This window comes from Mustela nigripes, chromosome 6 (assembly GCF_022355385.1).
Source record: "Mustela nigripes isolate SB6536 chromosome 6, MUSNIG.SB6536, whole genome shotgun sequence".
In the NCBI taxonomy this organism is placed as follows: domain Eukaryota; kingdom Metazoa; phylum Chordata; class Mammalia; order Carnivora; family Mustelidae; genus Mustela; species Mustela nigripes.
The window spans coordinates 7,578,234-7,599,256 of NC_081562.1; the positions used below are offsets into that span (position 1 = coordinate 7,578,234).

General features: G+C 39.7%; 1 protein-coding gene across 3 annotated transcripts in view; it reads right to left on the reverse strand.

Moving 5' to 3' along the window:
• Window positions 1-272: 272 nt before the first annotated feature.
• Window positions 273-21,023, reverse strand: part of XPNPEP3 (X-prolyl aminopeptidase 3) — a 73,930-nt gene continuing 53,179 nt past the window's right edge. For all 3 annotated transcript variants that reach the window (XM_059401935.1, XM_059401936.1, XM_059401937.1), the window contains exons 7-10: window positions 14,372-14,457; window positions 3,338-3,518; window positions 2,157-2,277; window positions 273-782 (exon numbers count right to left, since the gene is read on the reverse strand). In XM_059401935.1, the coding sequence (XP_059257918.1) occupies window positions 616-782; window positions 2,157-2,277; window positions 3,338-3,518; window positions 14,372-14,457 (555 nt within the window). In that variant the 3' untranslated portion in view covers window positions 273-615. The remainder of the gene's footprint in view (window positions 783-2,156; window positions 2,278-3,337; window positions 3,519-14,371; window positions 14,458-21,023) is intronic.

Genomic DNA, 21,023 nt, shown 5'->3' on the forward strand with positions numbered 1-21,023 from the left:
GAAAAACTCAAAACTGGTTTGTTAGTTAGTGTTGCTAGAATCTAGATTGGAGCTGAACGGTGGGATTGCAGGACCCCGGTGCCCCCAAGGGCTCATATGACTCTGGAAGAGACGGAGAGCAGTTATGGAAGATATGTACCGGCCACCCACAATCCCTGACAGGTGGCTTTTAGTACAGGCAGAGACACTGGTGGTTAGCTCAAAATAAAAGCATCATCAACAGCTTACAATATTAGGTAGATCTCAGATGTAGAAAGGGAAAGAGCTGGAGAGAAGGAGAAAATTTTATGTTTAATTGTGTTAACTGGAATGCACGGACACATGTAACCACGATCTTGTACATTTAAAAATTAAGCCTGCCTTGGTCATTAATTGTACAGAGTTAATGTCACTAAAGTTGTCGTAACATACCGTTCAGAAATTCAGTTTTCCAGATTTCTAGCTACTTAAAACAAGTAAGGATCACATACACAGTTTCATATATTCATACAATTGCCACACTCGTAAATGGAACACTGGAGAAACACACACGCAGAGATGCTTGGCCGGCACGCGTGCACAGGTGCGGACGTACACCCCCTCTAAGCCTGAGATGCACGTGGGCTGCAACGCGGGTCAGGAGCCCCTTCTGCATATCTGTTCGATGTCATTCATCTGTTTGGGGCAATCTGCAGAAAGGATGAGAGGTGAATCCTGAGTCACCACTACATCATCTTCAATTCGCACACCAAGACCACGGAACTTCTCTGGGGCGTCTCTGTCATCCTCTGGAATATAAATGCCTGAAAAGCAGAAGAAAGAATGTGGCGGAAACTGGTTGATTTGGGACAGGCAAGTTAACCTCTCTGTGCTACAACTGATCTGTCAAACTGGGGATCTACCTAGAACTGTGGATATTAAATGAGATAGTACATCCGTGTAAGAGTGTGGCACATGATGGTCAGTTAATGTTGGCTGTCATTGCTAGAACTAGAACTGTAGGTGTTCTGTATACCAGACTACAGGCTCTACCATGATTCTGTCATTGTCTAGTGGCTTAAACAGGCCACTAACAGTTACTTATGAGTGTGTCAACACATGCTGGGAACCAGTAGATTATGTAAATGCATTCTTTCTCTGCCTGATCATCCCCTGGGAAAAGGGAACTACTAAAATAGGGATATAAAGTATTTTAAAATCTATTGAAAAAAAAAAAAAACCCACTTCACTTGAACAACAAGCTGTAGAAATATTCAAGGAAGACATAAATATGACTGATGCACACGATGTAGAGTAAGAGCGAAACAGGAAGACTTCAAGGAACACTTGGAAAATTCTAAGAGCCCAAGGTACCCTTTCTTATCACGAAGTCAGACAAGAACATGTCTTTTCATATTTAAGAAACTGGAAACTTCTTCCATTATACTCACAGATGCTGCCTTGTGATAAAAAGAAAAAGATCAGCGAAGGAATATGTAGCCAAAGCCTAAGGAAGCGCCAATGCACCAACCAGATTGGAACGCATAGTACGTAAGGCCACAGACAGCAGTGTAGGACTGGGTAGTGTAAAGTGGTGTCCCAGCTATAATTTCTATAATTTAAAGAGGAAAACACTTGAAATCTACAGCCGAAATCCATTTTCTTGACCAAAACAGAGTATTTAAAAATTCCTCTTGTATCAACAATCCTTACACTTCACTGTGACCACCACTTCTCCGCAGAATTCTGCCCACTCCCTGGATCATCAAGCTGGGGAGTCACTAGATCACCAGCTTTCCCTGAAGCTCAGGAAAAAGGACTCAGATCCTCAGGAGAGCAATGTGGGCAGTTCTGCAGAGGGGAACACGGTTAAGTCTGAGTAGCTTTCTGCACAGAAGCACCTGGAACCTCAGAGGCGTGAGCAGCCCACCGCTGCAGAGGAGACTAGTATAAATTAGCCCTGGCAAAGGCAGGGTTTAAAAAAAGATTTATTTCTTAATATCTACTTACAGAAAGTATTCCCCATCTGATGTTTATTGGAGAAGTCAAATTAAACAAATTGTGTGATGTTAAATAAGAAAGCTCAAGAAAAAAGTTTAAAATCCAGTTCCCATCTCCATTGAAGGGATCCATTTACCCTTCTATCTCATACTATTCGGTGTCCCAAGGGCTCAGAGGCTGCTAGCACCCGGCCTTACCTGGCTCCACTGTGATCACCATACCGGGCTGGAGAGGGAGGGAACGGGGCATGTCTGGAGTGTCATGGACATCCATCCCGAGGTAATGGCCGACATGATGAGGGCAGTATTTTCGAGCAGCCTGGAAAAGGTAATCAGCACAGTGATATTAGAGCAATGACCCCTTGAGGGGAAAGCTGGGCATGTTTAAGTCAGTGAGTTATGTGTTAATACTTCCCCCGTGGTTCTGCCATTTTGGTTTCACCCACCCTCGGGTAATGCTCAAGAGACCTGACAAACTTCTACCTCTTGAATACAGTTCTGCTGATGGCCTTCAAACTAATTCACGTTTCCTTTCCCCTTATTTCATATATGACATACATGCGGACGTGGGTAACCCCAGTAATGCTACAGCAAATGAAAACCTCTTTTGTTGGGGGAGGGAGGATGATTCTATTAGAATGGTTCTCTTTTCAGTGTTTACAAGTCCCTCTCAGAAAACCGGCTCTGGAGACCCTGAGTATCTCACGGAAACTTGTGGAGTAGGCACAGAACAGCAAATTAACACAGTAATTATAACGCATTTACTGGGCTGGATATTCCTATCTGTTAATTAGGTTTGTTGGCTTCAACAGGAGGAATTTATAGTCTTTCCTACTGATAAAAGAAACCCTGGCAGCCTAAACTTGGAGATGAGATGCCATAATGGTCTGTTTGGCGTGGCCACCTGGCAACTTAATTTAAAGCTAAGGTTTTCCAATTTTACTGAACATCATTACATGTTGGATGCAGATGAAATTCACTAGGGATGTGGCCCCTGGGGATACTGTTCATCTCACCGATGTCACTGAAGCAACAGACACCCTCCCCCACGACTTCTATCTTTTCAAAATCGCCACAAAGGGATTAAGAGTTAACCTCTTCTGCTTTTTGTGTCCATTCCCACCCTGTTGGCATCAGACTTCATTTTTTGTTTTCTGCACGTTGAGCTACTTACACAGATGCAATGAACTAGAATGTACTGCCATCTTCTGGGAGAAGTAAGTACTGACTCCTTTTGTTTAATTCATGTTCACTCTAAATCCCTCTTAAAGATGCAGACTCAAAAAGACCACTTCTACATCTAATTAGCTTTCCATAGGATAAAACCCCAATAGTACATCAGGTGTTTTTGAGGGCCGGGATCAAAAGAAGGGAAGTACCTTGAGGGCATTATTTCCCTTAATGTTCTTCACGATCCCCAACTCCTTAAGCTTCTGTGCGATCAGCGTCAGCATCAAGCTGTAGATGTTCTCCAAGCTTGTCCCAGGGGAGCAGAGGGTCAGACAGTCTCTCTGTATCTCTAGCACAGCTTCGTAGAGTTCTGCCTGAGGTGCTGTGAACCTGTGGACAGGAAAACCAAATAACACATTTGGGATAATCTGATATTGCTGCAAGTTTGCTTCCAAATTTGATTAGAAAAACTCCAAGGCACTGATGAAGGGGCATTGTTGATTACTTAATCGGTACCTGTGTATCAATACTGACAGGACCTTAATTGTGCCCTCGCCACTCATCAGGAAGAGCAATAACTCTTCAGGCTGGGGCAGCAACAGCCTCTTTTTTCAAATGATCAGCAGATAAACCGGCGCTGAGACTAGCAGATGCTCCCACGCAGCCACGAGTGCGGTCAGAGGACCAGACCAGGCTCACCCTTGGCCCTTTTCGTTTGTTTTTTTTCCACCATAAACAAACAGACAAACAACAAACCATAACAAAGGGATCCACTTTTTGTAGGTAAAGCAGATGTCATGAGATAAACTAGTAGATACTTTGGCTACTAGTAACTTGTAGTTTCTAGGTGTCCTTAGCATAATAATTTCTTTAGCAGTCATGGGAAAAAATGAGAAAATATCAAGCTAGCATGGTATTTGATATGGATTTTCTACAGTTGATGGCAGGGTAAATTGGTATAGCCAATTAAATGAAAGGCCTTAATAAAGATACTCATAAAATTTGAGCTTTTAATTCTGCTCTAAGATTTCATCCTAAGAAAATATTTGAAATTCAAAAAAGCTGAATATATAAAAACATTCCGTTTTTAAAATAATTATAACAGACACACTCTAAATTCCCTTAAGAATGGTTAAATAGAACAATATAATTGAATAATGAATAATCCATCTCCAGGTTCAGCCATTAGCAACCCTCTTATATTTGTGTCATCTCTGAGCGTACCCATACTCCAACCCACCACAGTATTACTAAAGAGTCTTTTGTAAATTTTATATACACTTAAGTACACAAATCTGATCTGTACAACTCTGATAAATGGATGTACTGATCCCAATAAAGCTGGGAACGCTGAGCCCTAAATTCTGTTGAGTCTTTGCCAGCAGAAGCAGCCCTTCTACCCCCGGCTAAGGAAATTCACTCTGTTTCGACTGAAAACCTACAGGAATCTCCCATGGGGTAGTTGCCTTAGCAGATGGTTCTAGACCTATAATCAGATTCTACCCTCAGCAGGCCCTAAAAGGTTATGTATAAAGTGTGACCCACTAGGAAGTGCACTATAATCCAAACAAACAAACAAACAAACACACAAAAAAACCGATGTGTGGTAAAAAAACCAAAAACAACTGATGTGATTTTTCCTATTTACATAGACAAAAATCTAGTAATATGTGTGGGAATGTATGTGGACAGTGCAGCATAATGATGGGAGGAACATAAAGTTGGATAAGGCTGAATGTACTGATAACCGGTCCATTAAGCAGAGATTCTGGATTTATTGTCACAGCTCAATGGTCAGAAAGGCTCTACCAATCTGGTTGGTTGGCTGCAATACACACCACATGGTAGCCTACACTAAATGAAATCAACTGCCAGAACTGCCCCGCTGTCCTAGAGAAGGAATCCCCACATCTGCAACATCAATTTTTGCTCCAGTTTCCAGCCTGCTGGCCTGCCGGCTTGCCTTACAAAATGCAGACATGCCAGCTCCAGCTGCATGAGCCAACTCCTTAAAAATCAATCAACCACCCTATCTATACTTACACACACATACATAATACAACCTAGGGATTCTGTTTCTCTGGAGAACTCTGATCCAGATCCAGATTCCCATCATGACACAGAAAGTTTCCTCACGGTTACTTCTAATCAGTATTCCCACACCCAGAGGCAAAGCTGTTCTAATTATTTTCACCTTAGTTTTCTATCATATAAAGGGAATCGTACAGACAGGCGGAATCATACAATATGTACTCTTTTGTGTCAAGCCTTCTTCACTGGGCATAAGGTCTGTATGACCCATTACGGTACTAGTTCAATCAGGAGTCTGTTGCTTTTTATTGTTAGGTGATATTCCACTGTCTGCATAAAACACAATTGTGTGTTCAGTCTCCAGTGGATGGACATTGAGGTTGTTTCCAGTTAGGGGCTACCGTGAATAAAGCTGTTCGGAATATACTTGTACAGACTTTTCATGGACACATGTTCATTTCTCTTTAATCAATACGCAGAAGTGGATTTGTTAGGCAGAGGAATCAGTGTTTAACTTTATAAGAGACTGGCAAATTTTTTCCCAAAGTAACTGTAGCACTTTATGTCACCACGAGCAATGTCTGAGAGTTCCAGGTGTGACGCGTCATTGCCAACACTTGATATGCTCGGTCTTTCTAAGTGTAGCCATTCTAGTGCATATGCAGAAGTTTAATTTGCATTTGCTCTGTGACTAACAATAGGACTACCCACAGTTGTTCACATTACCTGATTATCCTTTACTTATTTTATTTTTTTAAGTAGATTCCATGCCCAGTGTGGGGCCCAATGTGGGACTTGAACTCACAACCCTGAGATCAAGACCTGAGATGAGATCAAGAGTCAGACACTTGGGGCACCTCAGTGGCTCAGTGGGTTAAGCCTCTGCCTTCGGCTCAGGTCATGATCCCAGGGTCCTGGGACTGAACTCCGCATCGCATCGGGCTCTCTGCTCAGCAAGGAGCCTGCTTTCCTCCTCTCTCTCTTCCTGCCTGCCTACTTGTGATCTCTGTCAAATAAATAAATAAAATCTCAAAAAAAAAAAAAAAAAAAAGAAAAGAAAAGAAAAAAAAAGAGACACTTAACTGACTGAGCCACCCAGATGTTCCCACCTTATCCTTTTGCTATCTGTAAGACTTATAGTGATATCCCCTCCTTCATTCCTGATTATAATTTGCCTTCTCTCTTTTTATCTTGCAAGGGAGTTTATCAGTTTTATTAACCTATTTAGGGAACAACCATTTAGCTCTGTTAATTTTCTCTACTCGCTGGCTTTTTCCTATTTCATTGATATTTTGGTCTTGTTTTCTTCCTCCTGCTCACTCTGGGCTTACTTTGCTCATCATTTCAATAGCTTTCTAAGGTAGAAGTTTATATTATTGATTTCAAACCTTTCTTTTAACATAAGCATTTAGCTATATATAAATTTCTGCCATAGCTGAATCTGACACATTTTGATATATAGTATTTTCATTATCACTCAATTTGAAGTATTTTGTGGTTTCTTCCCTTTCCCCTGTGGTTTCTTCTTTGACCCATAGGTTATTTAAAATATATTCACTAATTTTCAAATATTTGGAGATTTAAAGATACAGTATTGGGGCACCTGGGTAGCTCAGTGGGTTAAAGCCTCTGCCTTTGGCTCAGGTCATGATCTCAGGGTCCTGGGATTGAGCCCCGCATTGGGCTCTCTGCTTGACAGGGAGCCTGCTTCCCCCTCTATCTCTGCCTGCCTCTGCCTACTTGTGATCTCTGTCAAATAAATACATCTCTGTCAAATAAATAAATCTTTAAAAAAAAATAAAGATACAGTATTGTTATGACTTTTTTTTTTTAAGATTTAGTTATTTGACAGACAGAGCGATCACAGGTAGGCAGAGAGACAGGCAGAGAGAGAGGGGGAAGCAGGTTCCCTACTGAGCAGAGCCTGATGCCGGACCTTGAGATCATAACCTGAGCCGAAGGCAGAGGATTAACCCAGCAAGCCACTCAGGCGCCCCTTGTTATGACATTCTAATTTAATTTCATTGTAGTCAAAGAACATATTTTGTAAGACTTCAGTCTTTTGGAACTCATTAAGACTTGTTTTATTGGTCCAGCAAATGGATTTGGTGATGTTCCAGAAGTATTTGAAAAAAGCATATATTCTGAAGTTGCTGGGTATAGTGTACTACAAATGTCAATACCATCAAAGTGGTTAGTAATGTCATTCACATCTCTAAACCGGTAACTTTCACCACACTTGGTAAGTTTTTGGCCATTCTTTCTTCAAAGGTTTTTTTTCTGCCCTGTTCTTTCTCTCTCTAATTTCTACAGCTCCAATTAGATGTATGTTAATTTGCTTGAAAATGTCTGCGAGGTCTCTGAGATTTTCTTCATTCTTCTCAAATATACTTCTGTTCTTCGGACTGGATAATTTCTCTTTCTTTTCATGTTCACTCGCCTTCTGCCTCCAATCTGCTGGAAGGTCCATCTAGTGAGTTTTCCATTTCAGTTATAATTTTTAGCTTTAGAATTTGCTTAGTTAAAAAAAACAAACCTTTCTACTGCAAACAAAACAGATACAGAAAGATACAAATAAATATATACCTTAAGAAATTAGTGGAAGGTTGACTAGTCAGATAAAAGATGGAACCTGGCCAACTAGCACAGAAGTCCCTACGTGCTTCACTGCAATTCTCCCAGTATGGACCATTATCCTAACTTTCACAGCTATCATTTCCTTGTGGTTTTTTGTATTTCCTTATTTATTTTTCAAAGGTTTTTTTTTTTTTTTTTTTTTTTTTTTTAAGTTATCTCCATGACCAATGTGGGGCTTGAACTCACGACCCTGAGAATAAGAGCTGGTCGCTCTTCTGACGGAGCCAACCAGATGCCCCCCCAACCTTGTGATTTTTTTAATTTGTAGGTACGTTTCTTATTTTATTGATTTAATTTATCATAAAATTCACCTATTTTAAAGTGTACAGTTCAGTGGTTTTTATATTTTCACAAATATGGTTGTGTAACCATCAGCATTATTTCTAATTCCAAAATATTTTCATGTAAGCCCCCTCACACCCATATCCATTAGCAGTCCCTCCCCATTCCTTGTATAAAAAAAATGCTTTATAACCCAAATATGCACCCTAGGCAATTTTCTTCCTGCTTATTTTAAACGAATTTGATATGCCTTTTCAGTCTCTTTTAGTCGACAGGTTCCTTTTTAATTTCCTTGTAATTTATGTGTTAAAGAATCCAGACTGTTTGACAAACAGTGTTTATCACAGTCTAGGTTTTGCTAACTGCATTCACAGAATGAAAGTCCGTGTCTCCCGAAAATTTTTATGCTGAAGCCCTAACCATTAGTTTGGCTGTATTTGGGGATGAGGCCTCTACAGAAAGCAACTAAGGTATATGAGATCATAAGGTGGGAGTCCTGCTCCGATAGAATTAGCATCCTTCTAAGAAAAGACACCAGAGGGGTGTCTAGGTGGCTCAGTGGGTTTAGCCTCTGCCTTTGGCTCAGGTACTCAGGATCCTGGGATTAAGCCCCACATTGGGCTCTCCTCTGCTCAGCAGGGAGCCTGCTTCCCCACTCTCTCTGCCTGCCCCTCAGCCTACATGCAATCTCTCTCTGTGTCAAATAAATAAGTAAAATCTTAAAAAAAAAAAAAAAAAAAGACACCACAGCTTGCTTTCTCTCCCTCTGTCTCTTTGTGTAGAAGAGGCATGTGAGCACACAGCAAGACAGTGGCTGCTTAAGGCCAAAAGAAGAGGACTCAGGAGGAAACCTACCTTGCTAGCACCTTGATCTTGAAATTCCCCGCCTTCAGAAGTGTTGAGAAATAAATTTTTATTGTTTAAGCTACCCAGTCTGTCGTATTTTGTTATGGCAACGTAAGCTGACGAATACACGTCCCCTTGGTGTAGTTCAACATATTCCTTTGTCTTTTTTATTTCTTACAAATTGGCAGCTGGATCTCAAGAACGAATCAGGCTCAGGTTCAATCGTTTTGGTAAGGCTGGCTATCTGTAGTACTTGGCAAAATTATACGAGACACATAATATCTGATTGTCTCTTGTGATTTTAGCAGCCATGGATTCTTGAGTGCTTACATCTATACATTAATGGATGTTGCAAAATGGTAATAATTTTTTTTTAAAGATTTTATTTATTTGACAGAGAGAGATCACAAGTAGGCAGAGAGACAGGAGGAAGCAAGCTCCCCGCTGAGCAGAGAGCCCGATGTGGGGCTCGATCCCAGAACCCTGGGATCATGACTTGAGCCGAAGGCAGAGGTTTTAACCCACTGAGCCACCCAGGCACCCCTTTATGGAATAGTTTAAAGAGGTATTTCCTCTAATCTATTTGGCTATCCAGTGACAGAGTTTATATATGAAAGGCAGGATGATTCTTTCTTTTATTTACCACTCTTTGATTCTTTTTATTTACCACTTTTCAATATAATGAATTGATTCCCATCATCCTCTGAAGGTGAACAATTTAAAAAAAATTACTATTATAAAAAAACTATCATTATAAACTTATGAATTTGAATGTATTTGGTGGGTATAAGTTATTACCATTATTGAAGCCCAAAGTTTCCTATCTTTGACCTGTGCAACCTCAAATTGGTTCCTGAATCTTTTTGACAGGATGTTACTGGTTTTTGATCATTTCCTTGCTATCTGGTATTCTAAGATGTTCCAGGCTTCATCTTATAAATTTCCTGATCCAGACCTGAAGCCAGCCAACTCTCCAAGTTTTCATTCAGGTTAGTGTAAAATTGTGTTTCAAGATCATACTCAGGGCACTAGTGATGCTTACTGCTACTAAGCTGGTCATAGTTTCCAGCCTGATTTTCAGTGGATAGAAAAGGGAAGGGGGAAGAAACATAAAGAAAATCATTGGAGTCTATATTGACATTTCAATTAACATTTGAGACTACAGAGCTTTTTGCAACCTATTATAATAATTTCATTTACTTTTTTTCTTCCATACCATGCATTGTGGTTCTCAAGGACAAAAGGAAGATAGAACTAAAATCATCCTTATTTATGTATTTATTTATTTATTTACTTGCACCGCTTGTTTATTTAAGTAATCTCTACACCCAGAATGGGCTTGACCTCATGACCCTGAGATCAAGAGTTGTATGCCCTTCTGACTGAGCCAGCCAGGCACCCCTCTTACTTTTATTTTATTTTATTTTTAAAGATTTTATTTACTTATTTGACAGAGAGAGATCACAAGTAGGCAGAGAGGCAGACAGAGAGGGAAGCAGACTCACTGCTGAGCAGGGAGCCGGATGCGGAGCTTGATCTCAGGACCCTGGGATCATGACCTGAGCCGAAGGCAGAGGCTTTAACCCACTGAGCCACCCAGGCTCCCTACTCTTTTAACTCCCTACACAGACAAGCACCATTTCAGAATTACAATACAAATACTGTAACAAATATAACTCCTGAAAATACTGAAGCTTTTTTTTTTTTTGCGTATGCTCCTCCCATTCTCCATTTAAAAAAATGTACTATTCTACATGATCAGAGCATAGGGTTGTTACTATGACGCTCTCTTCCGCTTAGCTTCATCTAGTCTTAGTTCAACAGCGAACGATTTCTCATGTTCTCACCAGGAATCCTTATGTCAATGTCTCTAGTCAACTCTGTCAACTGAAGTTCAGGCTCCAGCACAGCACTGATCAATAAACCTCCCTGTGCTGATGTGCTGCCCTGTGTATCTATTGTCCAGTATGGCACCCACTAGGCACACGTGACTACGAAGCACCTGAAATGTGGTCAGTTCAAGTAAAAAAACAGTGTAAATTTGGTTTGATACTAATTTAAATTTAAGTAGTCCCATGGCGTTGGTGACTAGGTTTCATATTGGATCGTATGTCTAGCTCTAACAGATTCCTCATCTGAGTAATCCTTAAGTTTCTACACAATAATGTGTGCTCTTTATAGCTTAAAGTTGCTTTTGCTGCATATAAAGTCTTTGGCTTACACTTCTGTTCTTTGAGTATCTCTAATGTTACTCTATTCTCTACTCTTTTTTTTTTTACGATTTTATTTATTTATTTGACAGAGAGTAACAAGTAGACAGAGAGGCAAGGCAGAGGGAGAGGTGGAAGCAGGCTCCCTGCTGAGCAGAGAGCCCGATGTGGGGCTCGATCCCAGGACCCTGAAATCATGACTTGAGCTGAAGGCAGAGGTTTAACCCACTGAGCCACCCAGGTGCCCCTATTCTCTACTTGTATATAGCATTGCTTTTGAAAAGTCTGATGATAACCTGATTTCCTTCCCTTTACATATCACATGTTCTTTTTTTCTGGATCCCAAAGGAATTTTTCTTTTTCTTGTAGGTTCAGAATTTTACTAGACTATGTCTTATTGTTGCTTTTTCTGGGCTGATATTCTCAGCTCCATGATGTGCTCTTTCAAAAGTAGTTTTAAATTTTCATTTCAGAAATATTTTATTGTAGTTTTTAGGAGGTGTTCTGTTCCCATGCTTTCATTTTCTTCAGAGCTTCCTTTATGCGTATGTTCTAACTTCTCTGCCCATTTTAGATATTTACTATTTTCCCTGTAATCTTTTTTTCTTTATTTCATTTTGATTTTTAAAATTTTCTTCCCTTTCATCCTATTTGTTGTTAAGGCTTTATTGTGTTTCATTGTTAGTGCATACCTTTCAGTCCAGTCTTTCTTTCTTTCTTTTTTTTTTTAAGATTTATTTATTTATTTATTTGACAGAGAGAGAGAGAGAGAGAGAGATCACAAGTAGGCAGAGAGGCAGGCAGAGAGAGGGAGGAAGGGAAGCAGGCTCCCTGCTGAGCAGAGAGCCCGACACGCGCCAGTCTTTTTTTCTGGTATGATTTTTTATTTCTAGTTCTTTCCTGTGTGTTGTCACTTTGTTTCTGAGATTTTTTTCAATTTTGATTTGTGTTGTTCTTTCATGTCTTGAATGATGTGCTTAAAAAAAATTCTAGCTTGCAGCGGCGCCTGGGTGGCTCAGTGGGTTAGAGCCTCTGTCTTTGGCTCAGGTCATGGTCCCAGGGTCCTGGGATTGAGCCCCACATTGGGCTCTTTGCTCAGCAGGGAGCCTGCTTCCCTCTCCCTCTGCCTGACTCTCTGCCTATCTCTGTCTGTGAAATAAATGGATAAAATCTTAAAAAAAAAAAATTCTAGTTTGCTTTAACATAGTAGGCCCGTTTTGATCTCTTTTGTAGCTATGTCTTTCCAGTATGCTTCCATTATCGGTAGGGATGTGTTCCTTATTCCTTTTTTTTTTTTTTCTTTTTTGCCTTTAATTAACTTTGTATGAGATTAAACAAGATACTTTTTTATTGCTTATTTTAGGTAAAATTAACTTTCCTGAACTTTTAGGATGAGGCAGAATTTAGGAAAGATTTTTTTAACATCACAGTGCTCACTCTTCTGTCCTTTTGGTGTAGGGGTAACACAATGTGGCAGCTTACTTTCAATTCTTCTCCCCCTCTTTGATTTGGATATTTTAATTCCTTCCTCTCTCTTGTCCCTAAGTTGCTTACTTTCAATTCTACTTCCAGCAGTTTCTTCTTAGTGTGAGAAGCACAGCACCCTCAAACTTCTTCGGGCCTTTGGAGTGACAAATCTTTCCCATTTTCAGTTTCTGTTTTCAAATCGGCTCACCACCTTTCCAAGTGAATAGCTGTTGGTTATCTGCGAGTTCCTTTGTTCTCAGGGACATCAGTCAGCTTGCTCCACTATTGTTGCTTCTTTATTTCTTCCATACAGATACTGATATCATCTTGGCCTTATGGCTGTGTAGAATGTATTCATAAATGTATTTTACAGTTTAAGTGATATCCCGTCACCTAGTGTTTGGTTTTGTTACCTGGTAGCTCTATTACTATCTGATAATTTGGAGAGAGTAAGAAGCTATGCTTTTGCTACCATCTCCCCAGAATCTCTGGTTATTTCTTAGTTTCTTTCTTTTTTAAAAGATTTTACTTATTTATGATAGAGATAATGAGAGAGGGAACACAAGCACGGGGGAGCTGGAGAGGGAGAAGCAGGCTTCCCGCTGAGCAGGGAGCCCGATATTGGGTTGGATCCCAGGATGCTGGGATCATGACCTGAGCTGAAGGCAGATGCTTAATGACTGAGCCCCCCAGGGGGTACCCCTATTTCTTAGTTTCCTATTTCTTACTGAAACTCTTCATCTGTTCACTCACTGTACTTATATATGTTCCTTTAATTCTGTACACATATCTACGATAGCTGCTTTAAAGTCCTTGTTTGCTAATTGAAATATTAGGATTACTCAGGATCTTTTATTGACTATTTTTCTTGATTATGGGTCATTTTCTTATTCTTTTCCTGATTCTTCTCATGTCTAGTGGTTCTTTTTTTTTTTTTTTTTTAAAGATTTTATTTATTTATTTATTTGACAGATAGCGATCACAAGTAGGCAGAGAGGCAGGCAATGAGAGAGAGGAGGAAGCAGGCTCCCTGCTGAGCAGAGAGCCCGATGCGGGGCTCGATCCCAGGACCCTGAGATCATGACCTGAGCCGAAAGCAGAGGCTTTAACCCACTGAGCCACCCAGGTGCCCCTCTTTTTTTTTTTTTTTTTTTTAACTGAATATTGGAATTACTTTTGTAATCAGAAAATAAAAACACCAAATTTTATTTATTTATTTTTAAAAGACTTTAAGTACTCTCTACACCCAACATGGGGCTTGAGCCCCAAGTTCAAGATCAAAAGACACATGCTCCACTGAGCCAGCCAGGCATCCTCAAATTTATTTTTTTTTAACAATGTGAGTGTGTGTGTGTTAACTAGGTGTGTCTAGATGCCCAATCCTATGATTTAGTGAATAAAACAGTCTTAGAAAGTAATCAGGAGGGCGCCTGGGTGGCTCAGTGGGTTAAGCCGCTGCCTTCGGCTCAGGTCATGATCCCAGGGTCCTGGGATCGAGTCCCGCATCGGGCTCTCTGCTCAGCGGGGAGCCTGCTTCCCTCTCTCTCTCTGCCTGCCTCTCTGCCTACTTGTGATCTCTGTCTGTCAAATAAATAAATAAAATCTTTAAAAAAAAAAAAAAAAAAAAAAAAGAAAGTAATCAGGAGCTTTGCAAAGCTCCTGAGCTTTCGGGGGCGGGGGGGTCTGTATATTAGTTTAGTCATTTATTCCTAATATACCCATATTCCAACTCACACTCCTAAGAAGCAATCGGATCTGTAGAAGTCCTACCTGCCATTGACAGGCCAGGTACGGGTTATGTCACTCACATAGCAAGAAGACTCACAACCTCCATCCAGCAGCACCATTTCCCCATCCTGCAACAGAAGTATGATATGTCAAAGTAGGTGACCTTATGATTAAACTCTTTGTGTCCTTCATTTTATATATACATATTTAAAAAGCTAATTTAAAGGAGACTAATATTCTCTGATTCCTTCTTATAAGAAACAGCATCTCAATTTTTCAAATGAATCCACACGGACTCAGGAAGTGGCCGTTGGATAGTAGTGCACAGACCCTGGAACCATACCACTTGGGTTTGAATTACTAGGTGTAAACAGCCCATCATAAACAGTACCATTATCACTATTATTTTTAAAATTCCTATGTAAGTTGGTATCCAGGGCCTTATTCAAATATGATTACCCTTAATCATTTAATTTTAGAATATCATTTCCCCCCTTTGCTCCCCTTTAGAATACATGTGGGGGAAAAAGAAAAATTTGGGTTTATTTCTCTCTTGTTACTTGTCCTGTTATATTGAAATTATCTATTGTGTCCTTGAAGACAGGATACATCTTATTTATGTATAAATAAGCACACAACTTGGGATGTAGTAGAATAGTGGTTCAATGGGTGTAGGTATTTAATAATGGCAACCTTCATAAATGGATGTTGGATCTTGTTTTTGGCAAAATGACAGAATACCTTTCTTGTTAGAAAACAACTAGATCTTGGATACAAACATATTTTACAGAAGGCTGACATTACATAATATAAGAGATGCCTTAAAGACTTTTTTTCTCTTGAAAAAAGTTACCCCAGAACTGAAACTAGAGCTGAGAGTAGTGATAAGGTAAGTGGTACAGTATATATAGAAAAGGTGATATTCCCCTGAGGTCCTGCAGCAAAGAGTGGGGACAATGAGCCAGAGATTCTCACATTAATCCAGGATTCCCACAGGAGATAAAAGAGACCCAGGTCATTAGGACCACTTATCTTTTGGCAAAAGCATATTCAAACAAATTTTTGGAGAAAATTTCTCCCAAATCTGGACTGACATGATTTCCAAAAAATAACAAATAAGTAGATGAGCTCACAACCAAAGGTCATCAAGCACACAGGGTACGTCACCATACGTGAGAGTCAGCAGGAACAACACTGACCAAATTTAGAACTTCCAGAACTTCAGGTAAGGGAATGACTAGATACAGAAGAGCTATTATGAAATGTTTAAAGGGATAAAGAACAGAACCACAAAGATGAATAAGCAATAAGAGACAACTGACAACTATGCTGATTTGAAAGGAACCAGAAGGAAAGAAAAAACTACTTCTGAAGTCAATCACTCAGTGGATGGCCAAAGAAGCAGATTAGATAACCAAAGGGAAACTGGCTTCCTGGAAGAGAGACGTACCCAAGTCCCCTAGAATATGACAGAGAGAGATAAGGCAAATGTAAACACGAAAGTTAGCTAACTGGAAACAGAAAGAGGTCTAACACATCTACCTGAAACTGCTGAAGGACTGAAGAGAGAGAATGTAGGAGAGACGGTATCAGTGTCTGAGAATTTCCTAGAACTGATGAAGAACACGAATGCAATTTCGGAAGGGGAAGGTATCATAGTGACTATATGTAAAAATAAATCTATTCTTAGACATGCAATAAAACTGAAAATTACCAAAGAAAACTTTAAAAAAAATTATTATTTATCCATTTTTTTAGAGAGCGCACGAATGTGCAAATGGTGGGGGGAGGGGCAAAGAGAGAGAGAGAATGAATCTTAACCAGACTCCACACTGAGCACTGAGCCCGTGGTGGTGGTGGTGGTGGTGGTGGTGTGGGGTGGGGTGGGGAGCTTGATCTCAGGACTCTGAGACCATGACCTGAGCCGAAATCAAGAGCTGCATACCCAAGGGACTAAGCCACCCAGGTGCACCACCAAAGAAATGAAATCTTAAAGCAGTCAAAGCAAAAAGAGAGTTCCCATAGGAATGATAATTAGTTTTTGTTTGTTTTTATTTTATTTATTTATGTGAGAGAGAGTGGCGGGAGAGGAGAGAGAGAACATACAAGCACAAGCAGCGGGGAAGGGTCAGAGGGAGAAGCAGATTCCCCACTGAGCAGGGAGCTCGATGCCAGGGTGGATCCCAGGACTCTGGGATCATCACTTGAGCCGAAGGGAGACACTTAACTGAGCCACACAGGTGCTCCTTGTTTGTTTGTTTTTAATCTGCAAGACTGAAAAGAATCTAGGATTGTTTCCTTGGTATAGCCATCATCAAGAATTGAGAATGAAATAAAGATATTTGACTAAAAAAAAAAAGAAAATTTTATCAGCCACAGACCTTCATCTAAACGATTTTCTTCAGGCTGAAGGAAGCTGATCCCAGGAGAGCCATCGAAGATGTAAGCAGGAAAGGTGAACATGCATGTAAACCTACACAAACTCTGTCAGAAGGGTTCTGCTTTGGCCTGTTGCTGAGAGCTCCACATAGCTGTGGTTGAGACGCAGAAGCACAGGGCAGCCTGTTCTGACTACATTTCTATCAGATGCCCACTACCGAGGGCACACCAGAGCTCTCCCAGATGCCCTGGCGGTACCCCACATTCTCACAGCTTGTTGAGGACCTTGCTCACAGACTTCACCAGAAAAAGCCTTGCAAACTTTCAGATAACCAAAACAAGACCAGGACCTAGAAGTTCTCAGCTTATTTTCTCTCGGGCCAATTTATCTAATAATGGCAATACTCTTCTCTCCCTGTATGGCTACACTGGTGCTTATTCTCCAGTTTTTTAAGAGTGGACAGTATACTATTTAGGAATAGACACACTGGTGGTAAAATTATGAAGAAAACCAACAAAAATGATTAAAACAGAAGTTAAGATGGTAGGAGACAGAAAGGGGGATGTGTTTGAGCTTGCCCAGAGGACTACTAATGTTCTTCTCATCCTAGATGGTAGATACATGGTTATTCATTCGATTATTATTTTTAAACAGTACATTACATTTATTGTTTTTAATATATGACACATTTAACAACTTAGGAATATAATAAAAGTGAGAAATTTACCCTTAGACACAGTAAAAAAAAGAAGAAAGGATGAAAATTAATGAGTTTAGCACCTAATTTTAGAAGCTACAAAAAGAGCAAGAGAATAAACACAAAAAGTAGAAGGGTGAAATTAATGAAGGCAAGGGCTCAGTGTAATGAAGTAATAAACAAAGATAAAATAGCATTAATGATGTGAAAAGTTGGTTTTACAAGAATAATAAAATCCAGCAAACTTCTCGTAAGACTTTTTTTAGCTGAAGTTTTTGAGATTTAATGTATGCACATTAAATGCACAGATCTTAAATATAATATAGAGTTAATAGAGTTAAGTCAGTTTTGTCAAATGCCCTCAAGTCCCTTCCTGGTCAATATTCCCATAAGAAGCAACCATTGATCTGGTTTCTATCAACATAGGTTAGTTTTGTCCATTTTAGAAATTCGCATAGATGGAATCATATAGTTTATAATTTTTTTGTCTGACTTATTCACTCAGCATAATGCTTTTGACATTATTCACTGGTAGTGCAGTGGTTTGTTCCACTTTATTTGACAAATACACCACATGGCAATTTCCTTATCTAATATCCTGGTGATGGACACTGGGTCTCTTAGTAGTGAACCTGTTATGAACATTCTTGTACAAGGCAACTTGTGGATCTGTTTTAATTTTTCTTGAAAAATACCTATAAATGGAATTGCTGGTACACAGAGTAAATATATGTTTACTTTTTAAAAAGAAAGAAAAAAAGGATTGACTTCGGGCTGTCCTTTCCCCTGCGGCCTCTGCTCTGGCAGGAGTACCACGGCCGACCTGCAGACATGTGTGCAGGCTTTGGACAGAGGCAGCCTCAGGATGACTTGAAAGTAGGGCACCCTTGGCCCTGAACAGTTTCTGTACGGCATCCTCAGATGCCTTTACCTGAGTGAGAAAGCTGCTCCACTAGGACCTCAGAAGACTGACAGCCCTGTGACACCAGGAAAGGATATTCCTGTGAAGCTACTGCAGGACATGTGGCGCTCTACAACAATGACAATGTTTACTGCATGTTGATGAGGTGCCAGAATTGGTAAACTCATTCTACATTATCTTAATCTTCTCAACAGGCCTACGAGGTACTGCTGTTATTTGCCCAAGGTCACAGTGGGTCCAGGAACTACTGTGATGTTCAATTAATCTAGCTCCAAAGCTAGTGTTTGATTTGGACTTAAATTTTAAGTATGGTGCCCCCAAGTCTTTCCAACTAATTCTAATAAATAATTGCTTGCCTTCTTCAATCAAAAAAGAGAGAGAGAGAGAGAGAGAGAGAGAGAAAAGACAAAAATATATCAAGAATGTAAAAAGGTACATAACTGGGCCCCTGAGTGGCTCAGGCGTTAAGCGTCTGCCTTCGGCTCAGGTCATGATCCCAGGGTCTTGGGATGGAGTCCTCCATCAGGCTCCCTGCTTGCTGGGAAGCCTGGCTCTCCCAACTCCCTTTGCTTGTATTACCTCTCTCACTGTCAAATAAATAAAATCTTTTTTAAAAAAATATATAACTATAATTATAAAGGATTAAAAGTAATTTTAAAAATTTAGACAAAGTGGTAGAAAAATATAACCTACCAAACTGTCTCAGGAAAAGTGAAGCATATGTTGATATAATCACTTTGGAAATGTTTGGTATTTTCTACTGTAATGCAAATATGCATACCTATGACCCATCAATTCCATTATTATGTCCCTTAGACAAACTTGGTAACTTGTACACCAGGTATAACATACAAGAATGTTCACAGTACATTATTCATAATGGTAAAAACTTAGAAACTATGTAAATGGCCACCTATGGATATTTATCACACTAATCTTACAGTATTTGGTAATTTGTTAAGAAATTAACAATAAACCTGTTTCATGTTAAGTAAATGACATTTTTAACTTAAAGTAATTGTTTTTCTTTCTTTCTTTTTTTTTTTTTGAATATTTTATTTATTTATTTGACAGAGATCACAAGCAGGCAGAGAGGCAGGCGGGGGAGGTGGGGCGCGGGAAGCAGGCTCCCTGCTAAGCAGAGATTCCCGACTCGGGGCTCCATCCCAGGACACTGAGATCATGACCTGAGCCGAAGGAAGAGGCTTAACCCACTGAGCCACCCAGGCGCCTCTTTTCTTTTTTTTAAAACAGTCTTTAATTAATTAATTAATTTGACAGACAGAGAGAAAGAGAGGGAGGGAGCAAGTACAAGCGGGGGGAATGGCAGGCAGGGGAGAAGCAGGCTCCCTGCTCAGCAAGGACCCTGATGTGAGGCTTGATTCCATGACCTGGGATCATGACCTGAGCTGAAGGCAGCCGCTTAACCGAGCTACCCAGGCGCCCCGAAAAGTAACTATTTTTCTAAATAACAGTATGTAGTTAGAAATGCTGCACTGTTGTATATATAGTTTTATAAATCTTTGTCTAGTGTAACAGAAATCAGCTAAAATCTCATATTACTTCTCCTCCTCCAGTCTGGTGTGGTACTGCAGGTCATAAAGCCACTGGGTTACTTCCTTGTACACTTGAGAGAGTAAGAATGGAAAAGACAACTGATGTCTGGGTATTCTTATAAAAATGTATTTAACCTCACAGACCACACTTTCATTGCTGTTCATGCTACAATAATTAAAATGAACAAACTGCAGTGGTATGCAACATAGGTTATATGAAAAAGACATAATATTTCAAATACATAAAGCTCAAACATGACCAAAGCCAAACTACGTTCAACTGTATGGTTTATTAGTAGGAAAATAAAATGCGAAGCAAAGAAATGATGACCATCAAAATCAGGAGAGTGGTTCTCCCCACTAGCGAGAGAAGTTATCACTGGGAAGAACCACGTGGTAGAATAAGCTTCTGAGGAGTGGAGGGAGAGGAACGTCCTGTTTCAGGCATTCATAATTTTTTTCTGTAAAGGGCTAGATAGTACATACTTTTTACTGTCTCCAGTGCAAGTACTCAACTCTGCCACTGTGGGAAGAAAGCAGGAACATCTGTATTCCAATAAAACCTCTTCACAAAACAAAATGGGAGGCTGGATTTGGTGCAGAGAGCTGTAGCTTGTCAATACCTTTTATTTGACACGGTAATGGTTACATGGGTGTCCACTTTATAATTACTCATTAAACTGCTCCTTTATGTTTTAAGTACTTTACCAGTAGTTACGTTTCATAATAAGAAATGTCAAAAAGAAAAAAAAAGAAACAGAAAGCTTTAGGATATTAAAGAAATGGAATGAGTAGTTAAAAAGGTTTACAAAGGAAAATATTAGGCCCAAATAGTTCTACAGGTATATTCCATCCAATTTTCAAAAAAACTTAAACTCAAATCATTTCACGATATTAAGAAAAGAAACTACTCATTTTATGAACTTAGTTTGGACTTGATATGAAAATCAGAAAAAGACAATGAGAAAAATAAGCCAATCTCACGCATGAAAACAAATCAGAATTTCCTAAACAGCACATTAGTAAGTTGAAACTAGTAGTGCTAAAGATAAAAAAGATGCTTAATTTCACTGATAATTAAGGTAACAGAAATTAAGACCACAATGATACTGTTTTATACCAATTAGAATGGCAGAAAT